This window comes from Nansenia antarctica (genome assembly GCF_963989245.1).
Source record: "Nansenia antarctica genome assembly, chromosome: 2".
NCBI classification, from domain to species: domain Eukaryota; kingdom Metazoa; phylum Chordata; class Actinopteri; order Argentiniformes; family Microstomatidae; genus Nansenia; species Nansenia antarctica.
The window spans coordinates 7,718,923-7,731,150 of NC_137675.1; the positions used below are offsets into that span (position 1 = coordinate 7,718,923).

Below are 12,228 nucleotides of genomic sequence, written 5' to 3' on the forward strand. Positions count from 1 at the left end.
TTCATGTGATGATATAATCCCCATTTCACCGGTCAGTAGAATATAATTCATTATTTTATTAGTTAAGACCTAAGAGTCACATGCTCTGTTCTAGGGAAAAGAAAAAAAAAGACATTATTGATATGCATCCCTTTCTTTCTTCTGTCCAGCAGCGGTGGCTCTGTTGGATTCATTTAGTCAGCTCAGTGATATCTCCTTGAACAGAAAAAGTAGAAAGGATGCATCCAGGTGTTAAACTGCTCCTAATGCCTGCTCCTCGTTTAACCCTCACCCTAACCCAGATCTAGAATCAGCTCATCCTCTCCCACTTCTAATCTTAAAGTGACAGTCTAAGATGTGAACTTGTCAACCAATGAAAGTCATATCCACAATGGATGATGACTATGAATAATTCACTGAGATCAGAACAGTTGTCATATCTTATTGTAACCAACAAATGGACCTGTTTCTCGATTGTTGGCAAAGGAGCATTTCAAGTCATTGAGAATGAATTCATGTTACGCTCAGACAATGTCAGTGCTTGAGCTCCACAGATATATCCGATGAATTAAGGTCTATTTGCGTCTGAAAATGTGGGTTGCGTTTGTGCAATTTAGTTTGGTGGCCCACTCTATTCTGCGTTTAGTACTGTGTCATTGTCCAGTATGGGTTGTGGTTTGTGTGGACTCCAGAAAGAGTACCGCTATCACCACTGTAACTGAGCTCAATGTGAATCAAAAATAAAGGGGTATGTGCATCTTACAGAGTGGCTTTAAAACCATTAGTGAGGAAAATGCGAAACTGCCTTCAGGTTGACACATATAGGGACAAATCCACCCTGCTGGTGTTAAAACAGAGAGAGCCAAGAAGGACAGCTCTGATTGGCTACAGACTCCCCTCCCCATGCAGCAAGGTGACTCAGCAGTTTTCTGTACCGCACAAGAGGAACGTTTCTCCTCACCGCTCACAACGTCCAATGGCAGGAGCCAGAGAGCCACACTCCCCCTTCCTTCATCCCTCTCATCTCCTGTTCCCCCCCCCCCTCCATCCCTCTCATCTCCTGTTCCCCCCCCCCCTCCGTGGTGCAGTGGCACAAACCTGAATCGGCACAACACTGAGACAGAGATATGCCCTTCTCCTCGACACACACAGAGAGACGTTATTCAGACCAGCAGCAGCAACACTGCTGGACATTCAGATCAGAGGCCTAAATCCTCTAGAATACTCTAGAATCTACTTCTGTGATGAGGTGAATAAAGAACGACGTGAGAGCTCTATGTTTCCATTTCTGTTTTGCAGCAGTTTTCTTAACGTGGTCCTCCACAGAACAAGCCCCCGGGGGGTGTTCTATCAATGTCGCTAAAGGACGATCCAGGCTTTTTTATTTTTATTTTATCCTGTCTCGTGAGATTTATCAAAATAAGCCTGGATTTTCCTTTAGGGACGTTGAGGGAATACCCCCCTGGTCTGAGGACCAATCATGTGAAACATCCTCCTCGTCAAACCTTTATACCAGTCAGGTGTTTAGGACTGAGCACTGAAACAGTGCTAATGAGTGTGTGATCAATCATTAGGCTTGTTCAGTGATGAGCACGCTTTCTAGAATCCGGTGTTGAGGTCAAAGCGTTGGCCTTTACCTACCTTATTGACACTTGCGTTGTTTCCAAGGAATATAGCAGCACATCCTTTTTGCCACTAACATAATTTACATTTGAAATGCTCATCGTGGCCACAGGGGGGCAGCACAGGCCACACGACACACCGGACCTCAAAAGTCAGTCCCATTCACTAACCCTAACAGTGTTATCAAGTTTTTAGTATTGCTCGTATACATCATTTAGTTATAGATTTTCTAGTCGTGTGAGGGGTGCAAAAGTATAATCCCCCCCCATCCATCCAGCACCCGGCACAAAACAGTTGACCCCCCACCCAACCCCCCGGCCCCCAACAATAATCAGGTTGAAAAACTAGAAATGCACACTGTGTGTCCGACAGTCCCTAAAAGCATGCAGATAGGAGAGGACTCCCTCCACACAGGCTGGGTTAGCATTCATCCCCCGACGCCGACTCCGACCTCACAATGTTAGTCCGAGCCGCGAGGGCCTCGATTCGATTATTAGGAGAAAGAAGGGCGTGCTAGAGCTGGGATGGAATAGAAGCCTGCGTTCCCTTGAGAGCCTCCAGGACCAGAGTCAGTAGACCCCCCCCCCCCCCCCCCCGATCTAGTGGATAGAGAGATGGGAAGGGAGGAGAATGGAACTGTTACAAAACAGAATCCTTCCAAGGCAATGGGGGGGGGGGGGGGGGGGGTTGTGCATATTGTGTATTCCTCTCTGTGAACTTCTATCAAAAGCGAGTGCATCTTTGGTGTTGTCCTCTTCAAGTTTCTCCTCAACGCCACGTTTTCCAGCAGGCCAATGCAGAGGGGGGACCGGATTGGGAAGAGGGGTTGGGGGGAGTGGGGGGGTGAGTGTTCACTAAAAACACAACCGTAATCTGTCGACTCCTCTCTCCCCTCTCTCTGACATTCTTCGTCTTCCTCTCAGTCCGCTACATCACATGGATCAGGAGCCTCGGTCGAAAGATGGAGAGCAACGTTGGCCCAGTGAAGACGTTCAAGAAGGAGTCACCCCTGTTTCTTGCTGACATGGTGTCTTCCACCCACTGGTTCAGTGAGGTCCTCCAGACAGGTCCACTACGGTGACCAGGGACCACAGGGGTGTCTAGGGGGAGGATGGGGACTTCTCTCTCTCTGCGACCCAACTCTCTGGTTCTGTACTACTCACCGTGCTCCTGGGTTGGGACAGCTGATAGTTGTCCATCCAACGCTGCAGCACTCAGTCTTTTAAGGGTTAAAAAGAGGAATAACATCGATTGTCTGTCGGTGATGTGTGAGGGTCTGCTTATCCACCGCACACACACACACACACACACACTGTTAGGTCTCCACCAAAGGTTGTTCTGAAATGTCCTCAGGTGTTCTCTCTCCTTCCCGTGACTTTTTCCTCTTTTTCTGACCTGAGTGGAAACAAAAGAATCTGTCACGCACAACCTTATAAACACTCTTAGAACCACTCTATAACAGTCAGTGTCCGCCCTGAGATTGGGAGGTTGTGAGTTCGATCCCCGGCCGAGTCATACCAAAGACTATAAAAATGGTACCCGATGCCTCCCTGCTTGGTACTCAGTATTAATTTAATTAATTTAATTAAATTTAATTTAATTTTTAATTGTTGCCATTTAGCAGACGCCTTTATCCAAAGCGACTTACAATTACGAATTACAGGGACATTCCCCCTGGAGTAACTGAGGGCTAAGTGCCTTACTCAAGGGCACACTAGTAGTGGTGTGGTTTCAGGCGGGATTTGAACTCACAACCTTCTGATCACAAGTCCAACTCACTATCCACTAGACCACCACTACCCCCACCACTAGACCACCACTACCACTACCACTTACTATATTAAGGGGTTGGATTGGGGGGTAAGACCCTGCGACATACCAGCGTCATGTCCAGGGGGGGTGTACTTGTACATCAAGCCGCCTCACACTACGGAAACAGGAGATAGGCTCCTGCCCCTATGGGCCATCAGGCTCAAGAACCATCGGTTCTCATGGCTACTTACTTTCTAATGTAATATAATCACTGTTGTAATCTGTTAAGTCTCTCTATGTGTGACTGACTCCAAAAACACCTGATAATAACAACTTCATAACTCTTGACACAGCTCCTCATTCCATGCCGTTCATTAACAATGAGGCCCGACCTCTGATTTCTACCTCCGCCAGCCTCCCAGAGGTCTAAGGACTGGGGAGGCGATTGCAACACGGAGGAGACACAAAAAGGCATTGTTCCTCCGGGTATGAAGTGGTCTGTTATGTGTTACACGATCTGTATCAAGATCTGCCTACATTCCGATCACGGCCACCATAACATTCTTGGACGTGTGTAGACGTCGGAAAAGACGCACGGTGAGACTGATGGCGCAGACGTGCTGCTCGCCGCGATTGGCCCCAAAAAATAATCTGACCATCATGACGTTCTGATCCCAAAAGCGGCGTGGTTCGCAACGGGTGTAACCGCAGCAACCAAGTAGTTGTATCGTTTACGTCTACAGTACCCAATCGGCTCGCTCCGGCCCGTGGAATGTCGTGGACGAGGGCAGAGTGGAAGGAACGGAGAACTATTATGGGACAAAATTACGTTGCTGTGGTAACCGACTCGACTTGAACTCGAGTCCCCCCCCCCGAGAGGAAGACGTCCAGTACTCTTTAGCGCTGTTAGCATGCCGAGCTAAAGCCTGACCTCTGGCAAGATGACTGAACTGGGGGAAATTGGCTCCCATGTCACCTCTCGCTTCACCTTGTTTTCATTGGCTCAGAGAAGGGTCACATGGGACCCTGTGAGTGAGAGTCCAGTGCCAAATTGCCATCGGCCTTCTCCCCCATCACCATGACGATCTAACAACGCCGGGGGGGGGGGGCAGTTAGGGGCCTCTCCAATGAAAGAGTCTTGGCAGAGAGAGAGAGACCTGTGAATGAAAGTGGTTGCTAGGATACAGCTCTTCCGTGGTTGACTAGGAAGTGAGAACTGCCTTATAGTCAGCGAAGAGCCTAAAAACACAGAGTGGGGGAAAACTCAACAGACTTCTGTTGTTGGCTTGTCAGTAATTGTTTTTTTTTACATGGCTGTGTATGTGGTCAAAATGAACATACGTGTGTGTGTGTGTGTGTCAGTGTCACTCCCTCAGTTTGAGCAGTCGTTTCTTGCCCAGTGTGGGTGTGTATCACTCCCAGAGTGTGTGTGTGTGTGTGTGTATATGTGTGTGTGTGTGTGTGTGTGTGTGTGTGAGAGACACTCACTCAGTCTGAGTAGCAGCTTCTTGCCCAGGGTGTCCTCTGAGCCGCTCAGCGACAGTGTGCTGATGAAGGGAGAGGAGTGGGCGCCCGTCTCTATGGGAACAGAGGCTGTGTCTGAGAGAGAGAGACAGAGGGAGAGAAAGAGAGAGACATAGACAGAGAGGGAGAGACAGAGAGGGAAAGAGGGAGAGACAGAGAGTGTGAGAGAGAAAGAGAGAGGGAGAGACAGAGAGGGAAAGAGGGAGAGACAGAGAGAAAGAGAGACAGAGGGAAAGAGGGAGAGACAGAGAGGGAAAGACAGAGAGAAAGAGTGAGGGAGACACTTGTTACACAGCGTACGGGAGTCGTCTCTGACCTCACGTCCTGCCTATTCTGATTTCTCCCTTCATCGCCATAGCGATGTTGCTCACGCTACTTAGTCTCCAGCACCCTCCGTGGTACCAGCCAACGACAAACTCCACAAAAAGCAGTTGTTCCTGTGTCTGTACGTCCTTCCTGTTCCGTCTGCAGGACACAGACTGAACAGACTGGTACGCCGTCGTGTCACGGAGGAGGAGGAGGACACACCAGGGGGAGGCTGGTGGAGGTAGAAATCGGAGGACAGGCTCATCGTCACGGAACGGGATGAGGATTTCCACCTCCGTCAGCCTCCCCTCTGCATCCCACCCTCTGTTTTATCCCTCCATCCCTCAGACGGGTGTTTGATTTGCAGGGTCTAATGCGTCTAATGATCGCAAGGTTGGCAGATCGGCGGTTCGAGCCCCGGCTGGCCACACGTCGAAGTGTCCTTGGGCAAGACACTGAACCCCAAATTGCTCCCAATTGCTGAGCGGGCTGGCGCCTTGCATGGTAGCTTGCCGCCGTTGGTGTGTGAATGTGTGTGTGAACGGGTGAATGAGAGGCCGTTGTAAAGCGCTTTGGAATAAGGCGCTATATAAGTCAGTCCATTTACCATTAGGGCTCAGGGACGGGGCGAGTGCAGGAGGGGGGGTCTCACTGCGGGTGGTGGTCTCTGGGGGGTCTTCCCTGATGTAGGGGATCTCCTCCATCCTCAGGAACACGGAGTCGCTGGGGCTCTTCTGGCCGTCTGACTTACTGCCTGCAGGGGGGGGGGGGGGGGCAGACACACACACACGTGCACAAGCACACATACGTACACACACACACACAGACACACACACACACACACACACACACACACACACACACTCAGAGAGCAGGTACATTTACACAGAATGTATTCCCAAATAGAAATAAATAAATAAAAACACTAAAAAGTGCCAGATAATCCTGCTGTATGTAAACATCTGATCTGACCTGGTGTATGTAGTAAACAGAAGGTGAAAGCACTGTGCAGTCCTTCAAGGGAGGTATTCCATCAACGTCTCTAAAGGACAATCCAGACTTCAAAATAAGCCTGTATTTTCCTTTAGTGACGTTGATGGAATACCTCCCTTGAAGGACTGCACAGTGCTTTCACCTTCTGTTTACGTACAGCAGGTCAGATGCCAAGTGCTGACTCGGGCTCGACTCAGGCTCGAAACAAAACTCAGGCTCGAAACAAAAGGAGGACAAATGGCCCACCTGAAGGAGGACAACCTACATAGTGGTTCCTGCGAGAACCAGCAGCTTGTAGAAGTGGACTGGGCTTTCACCTTCTTCTTCCATCTAGGACATATTTGACCCTACTTCAGCTGGGCTTGTATTTTGGGATATTGTATATGTATATTCATCATCATACATTTGATTAAAATATCTTCACTTTATGACGTTATCAATGTAGTTATTGTTTTGTTTGACTTATTTCTTTTTTATTATTGTGTTTTGGGATCTGAAAGCTGCAATGCCAATGTTGTGGGACCAAAGACAAATCATTTGACTCTTGCGTGTCTCTAGCCCACCCACTCGGGGGCCGAGTTGTGTGTGTGTGTGTGTGTGTGTGTGTGTGTGTGTGTGTGTACTCACGGACGATGCGGTTCTTCTCGTTGAGCAGCGAGGTGCTGTGGGGGACGCTGGACTGCTGGCCCCGGGTTCGGGCTGAGCCGTGCCGCGGTTCCCTGGGGGGAGGGAGGAGGTGGTGGGGGTCCGGGCCGGCGGTGGGGGGGGGGTCCGGGGTGGGGGTGTCCCCCTCTGCGGCGGGCCGGCCGTCGGCGTCGGGGGTCTGGGGGGAGCTGTCCATCCGCGTGGCCGTCATGGCGTTCTGGTAGTGGCTGCGAGTGATCTGACGGGATCAAGCGGGGGGGGGGGGGGGTCAAAGGTGAGAGGTCACAGTCAGAGGTTGAACTAACGGACAGACCTCCAAACATGTCGCCAGGTCACTGTACGATGGAAACATCGCAGTAACAAGAGAAAGGACACTTTGTTGTGATCCTGGAGAGGAGGGGAGGGGAGGGGAGGGGAGGGGAGGGGAGGGGAGAGGAGAGGAGGGGAGGGGAGGGGAGGGGAGAGGACCCTTAAGACCCAAAGCCAGAGTCAAGCATCATCTCAAGAAACCAACTCTTGACTCCGTCTTCTGTCCACAACTATTCTCTCCTTCTTGTGTAAAACCCTTGAACGCGCTGTATCTAATAGAGGTGTACAGAGACGTCATTATCTATATCTGTATCTGTTCAACCAACAAAACTATCTGTATCTGTATCTGTTCAACCAACAGAACTATCTGTATCTGTATTCGGATAGAAGACCTGGTGGTTTATACCTGAAGACCTGAAGTGTGTGTGTGGTGGGAGGGGGGGGTTACCTTGAGAACCTGCAGGGGGGTCAGCTGTCTAACGGAGTAGTCTGGCAGGTAGACGCTCCCCCCGCCGTTGAGCTGTCCCATACTGCCCCCGTACAGCATGGAGTCAGAGCGGTCCAGACCACTGCTGCGGGAGGGGGATCTGTGGACTGACACGTACAGAACCACACTGGACTCAGACAGGGACTCCACTAACATTCAATATGACCAGGAGAGGTCCAGATCATGACTAGGTTTGTTAAGTCTGGAGTATAAATGAGTGTGTATGTGCAGGGTTTGAGAGAGTTCTGTAAAAGTGTGTGTGTGTGTGTGTGTGTGTGTGTGTGTGTGTGTGTGTGTGTGTGTGTACGTGTGTACGTGTGTACGTGTGTACGTGTGTGTGTGTGTGTGTGTGTGTGTACATGTGTACGTGTGTACGTGTGTACGTGTGTGTGTGTGTGTGTCCATGTGTGATGAGACATACCTGTGGGCATGATGGCAGGCACGCCGTAGAAGGCGAACGCCCCGTTCTCAAACCGCAGCGCTTCCTTCCCGAACTCCACCTCCACACGACCCTGAACACAGAGAGACACACCACTGTGAGGTTTGGAGGTGTTGGGCCCATTTTAAACAAACAACCTTTAATGCTTATGAAGGGTTGTGTAGTATAATTTGGCCTGTCCTGCTGGGAATGGGGGTTGGGAATGGGGGTTTTACGACTCTGTGTTGGAGAGACCTCCTGGCCTCTCCCTCTTGACCATCTAGGTAATGTGATAGGACCACTGGCTGTGACTGCATTTTGACTTTGTTTATAAGTAAGGGTGTGGGCTCTGAGGGGGCTCTCTCTTCTCTCCCACCTCTGAAACACGCAGCTCTCTCTGTCTCTCTCTCTCTCTCTCTCTCTCTCTCTCTCTCTCTCTCTCTCTCTCTCTGTGCTTGACCAAGCAGCTCCTCTCTGTCCCCCTCCCCCGCTCTCTCTCTCTCTCTCTCTCTCTCTCTCTCTCTCTCTCTCTCTCTCTCTCTCTCTCTCTCTCTCTCTCTCTCTCTCTCTCTCTCTCTCTCTCTACCAGACCAGCTTTGATATCTGTATACTTTTGTATTTTGAATAAATGGTCTTAACCTGCTCAATAACTATTCTTCATTTTAGTAGCCAACAGGTAAAGTAATATACAACAGTTGCAAAAGAGTTCTGCTAAACTTTCAAAGCACCAATAGAGGGACCTTTTACAACACCCTCTAAAAAGTAAGAACTTGGTAAGTTCGTTTTTGACAGGGTCAGCTCAAATGAGGGTCATAGCATTCATCTATGTTGAGTGCGAATTTCCCTGCAAATCGGGTTCACACATACACCTTACCAGCTAAATTCCATGGAATATACTGGGAAGGCTCATATGTGTGAAAGAGGTTATAGATGAATAACTTGGTAAAACTAAGTATCAACAGCCAAAGTGCTATGATAAGGTCACAGGCTAATGCGTTACACAACTTAAATGCATATAGTATGTGTTTATTAAGTACGGCCTTCTTATTCGGTTGTTAAGTCTGATGTCAAACGTGACGTTTAGCAATTTCCGGGTCCAAACCAGAAATTCCCTGCACCAGAGTACCAGTGTACTACAGCGGTAGAATGACAGTTCAATCGTTTTTTTGACTCAGATCTATTCATACAACAAGGGACACAGCATTTTCCCGTTTTTCCCATATTTATCAGGGTCTTTGAGCTTCGGAAAAGCGCTATATAAATATAATGAATTATTATTATTACTGCGGCATTTCGAAGAGAGCGCCTCAGCCAACTTTGGACCCGGAAACACGTCACGACTTAACAACCGAATAGTCTAACTACTCTGTTAGAAAGACAGGCTTTCCTCATTACCCAGGCAGGTAATAAAAGTAATATAAAATAAATACCTGTTTGTATAGTAACATGAAAACAGATGCATTATACTGTGTTATATCTCAGTTCCCAACACTGCGGTGTACCTGGAGGATGAGGATAAAGTAATCCACAGGCTTGTTCCTCTGGAACAGGAAGTGCTGCTGGGCGCGTTTGTTCTTGTCGTCAAATGTGAGGTCCTGGATGACGCTGGCGTGTTTGATCAGACGCAGCAGGATCTTCTCTGACAGGTGGGCGGGCTTAAAGGGCTCCACCTCTGAGACAGGGGGAGGGGGGAGAGAGGAGGGGGGGGGAGAGAGGAGGGAGGGAAGAGAGGAGGGAGGGAAGAGAGAGGAGGGAAGAGAGGAGGGAGGAGGAGAAGAGAGGAGGGAGGGAAGAGAGGGAGGGAAGAGAGGAGGGAGAGAGGAGGGAGGGAAGAAAGAGGAGGGGGGGAAGAGAGGAGGGAAGAGAGGAGGGAGAGGAGAGGGAGGGAAGAGGGAATAGCGTGAGACAAAGGGAGAGGTATGAATCAATAGAGGAAGATTGGTTCATGATACAATGTCATTTATCGATTTTTGGACCACAGACTTCACATAAATCCTGGATTTCTTTTTTTCAAGTACATTTTTGTAAGTACATATTTCTATTATTTCTATTATCTGTAGATTCAAGTTCACTTTTGAAAACACGTGGTTTCGACTTTTCTCCTTCTCTCCTCTTCTTTTCAGAAACTGGACGACTTGTGTAGAAAGAGAATTGGAGAGGTTTCAGCTCCTATCTTTCCTGTCTTTCTTTCATCTCTCCGGGGTGGTTCCACCATGTCTCTACCTGTGGAGAGGAAGCGGTGTGTGGCCAGCAGCAGCTGAGGAGAGATCTTCACTTTCATCTCGTTCTCCGACAGCTTGAAGATGGAAAAGTCTTGCTGCTTCCGCTCATGGTGCGACACGCGGCGTTTGGTGCGGTTGTCAGCTGGGAAAACACACGTGCGCACACACGCACGCACGCACGCACACACGCACACACACACACACACACACACACACACACACACACAATTACATACCTTATATCATCACTGTCCCGATTGTCTTGTGCAAGATTTGGATTGTTTGGTCTGTGTAGATATGTATGTGCACATACTACGTGTGTGTGTGTGTGTGTGTGTGTGTGTGTGCGTGTGTGTGTGTGTGTGTGCACGTGCACGTGCGCGTGTGCGTGCGTGCTGCGTGCATGCTGCGTGTGTGTGTACAGTACATACTATAAAGGTCAGTCTCATCCAGGATCTCTGACTTGATGATCTCCTCGATGACGTCCTCCAGGGTGACGATCCCCAGCACCTCGTAGAAGGGGTCCCCCTCCCCCTCGTTGTTCACCCTCTGGACGATGGCCAGGTGAGACTTCCCTGGAGGAGTCACAGGAACAACACACATCTAGTAGGACAGTCCCAGAACATAAGAGAACATCTTAAAAAGACCCGCCTGAAAAAGTGTGGTTTTCGCAAGGGCCTTAAAAAAGTCAACGCGTGGCCAGGGGTGGTCCAGGTCCAGTGGTCTAGCACCGCAGTCTACAGTGCACACACATATGCCCATGTCGGCATGGGTTCGAGTCCGGCCCCCCTGCCCTGCTGATGTGCCCTCTCTCTCTCTCCCTTCTTCTCCTTTACTCCCTGTCTGTCTGTCTTCACTGTATCTGTCCAATAAAATGAAGAAAAACCAATACGATGGATATGGGACTGCCCCTACTCACGAAAAGATAACTTTAAAAGAGTCAGCACATAACTTTAAAAGAGTCAGCACTGTCAGCAGCTCTGTCACTGTGGGGGTGGGGGGGGCGGGTGGCATTCCACAGGCGGGGAGCAGCAGATGAGAACGCTTTGTTTTGTGTGCTGAGTGCTGAGTCTGGTTCTGGGGGACAGAGGGGAGGTCAGAGTCACCCAGAGGAGAGAGTCTGGTTCTGGGGTCAGTGAGGAGGCTTTGTCACCCAGAGGAGAGAGTCTGGTTCTGGGGTCAGTGAGGAGGCTTTGTCACCAAGAGGAGAGAGTCTGGTTCTGGGGTCAGTGAGGAGGCTTTGTCACCCAGAGGAGAGAGTCTGGTTCTGGGGTCAGTGAGGAGGCTTTGTCACCCAGAGGAGAGAGTCTGGTTCTGGGGTCAGTGAGGAGGCTTTGTCACCCAGAGGAGAGAGTCTGGTTCTGGGGTCAGTGAGGAGGCGTTGTTACCCAGAGGAGAGAGGCTGGTTCTGGGGTCAGTGAGGAGGCGTTGTTACCCAGAGGAGAGAGGCTGGTTCTGGGGTCAGTGAGGAGGCCAGAGTCAGTGGAGTGGAGGGAGCGGGTGGTGTGGTATGGCATGAGGAGCTCAGACAGATGTATCTCGAATTTTAGCTTTCTGATTCAGTAGAAGACAGAAGTATTTCTTAACCCCCCCCCCCTCATTCCCGCCACACCTCATCCACGGACCGGCAACCACGAAACATTGTCGTCATCACACTGTCATCATAGTAGTCATACTGTCATCATAGTAGTCATACTGTCATCATAGTAGTCATACCCTCCTGGTGATCTGGTTATGTCTTCCCAGCAAGGCTGAGGAAGAAATTGCGTATGTCCAGAGCAGACTGTAGTCTACAATACATAGTCTACAGACTTCCTGTAAGCTTCGCAGCAACTGTGGTGCTTTATTTATCTCCATAACCCAAGTCTGGACCGCTCAAAGATGCCAGCAGCAGCGACTGGATGCGGGGGTTGGCTTTGCTGGGTGTGTGACCTCTCTCCTCCTCTCCTCCTCCCTCCTCTCCTCCCCTC

The 12,228-nt window shown here is 49.8% G+C and overlaps 1 protein-coding gene across 1 annotated transcript in view; it reads right to left on the bottom strand.

The window, feature by feature from the left end:
- Positions 1 to 2,917: 2,917 nt before the first annotated feature.
- The window catches only part of LOC308149741 (metal transporter CNNM1-like), a gene marked incomplete at both ends in the record, with an annotated part of 15,746 nt that continues 6,435 nt past the window's right edge, over positions 2,918 to 12,228 (bottom strand). The window contains 9 exons of the mRNA XM_080522638.1: positions 2,918 to 2,997; positions 4,843 to 4,953; positions 5,837 to 5,934; positions 6,801 to 7,060; positions 7,580 to 7,725; positions 8,040 to 8,130; positions 9,539 to 9,708; positions 10,260 to 10,400; positions 10,690 to 10,833. Of these exons, the coding sequence (XP_080378764.1) occupies positions 2,918 to 2,997; positions 4,843 to 4,953; positions 5,837 to 5,934; positions 6,801 to 7,060; positions 7,580 to 7,725; positions 8,040 to 8,130; positions 9,539 to 9,708; positions 10,260 to 10,400; positions 10,690 to 10,833 (1,241 nt within the window). The remainder of the gene's footprint in view (positions 2,998 to 4,842; positions 4,954 to 5,836; positions 5,935 to 6,800; positions 7,061 to 7,579; positions 7,726 to 8,039; positions 8,131 to 9,538; positions 9,709 to 10,259; positions 10,401 to 10,689; positions 10,834 to 12,228) is intronic.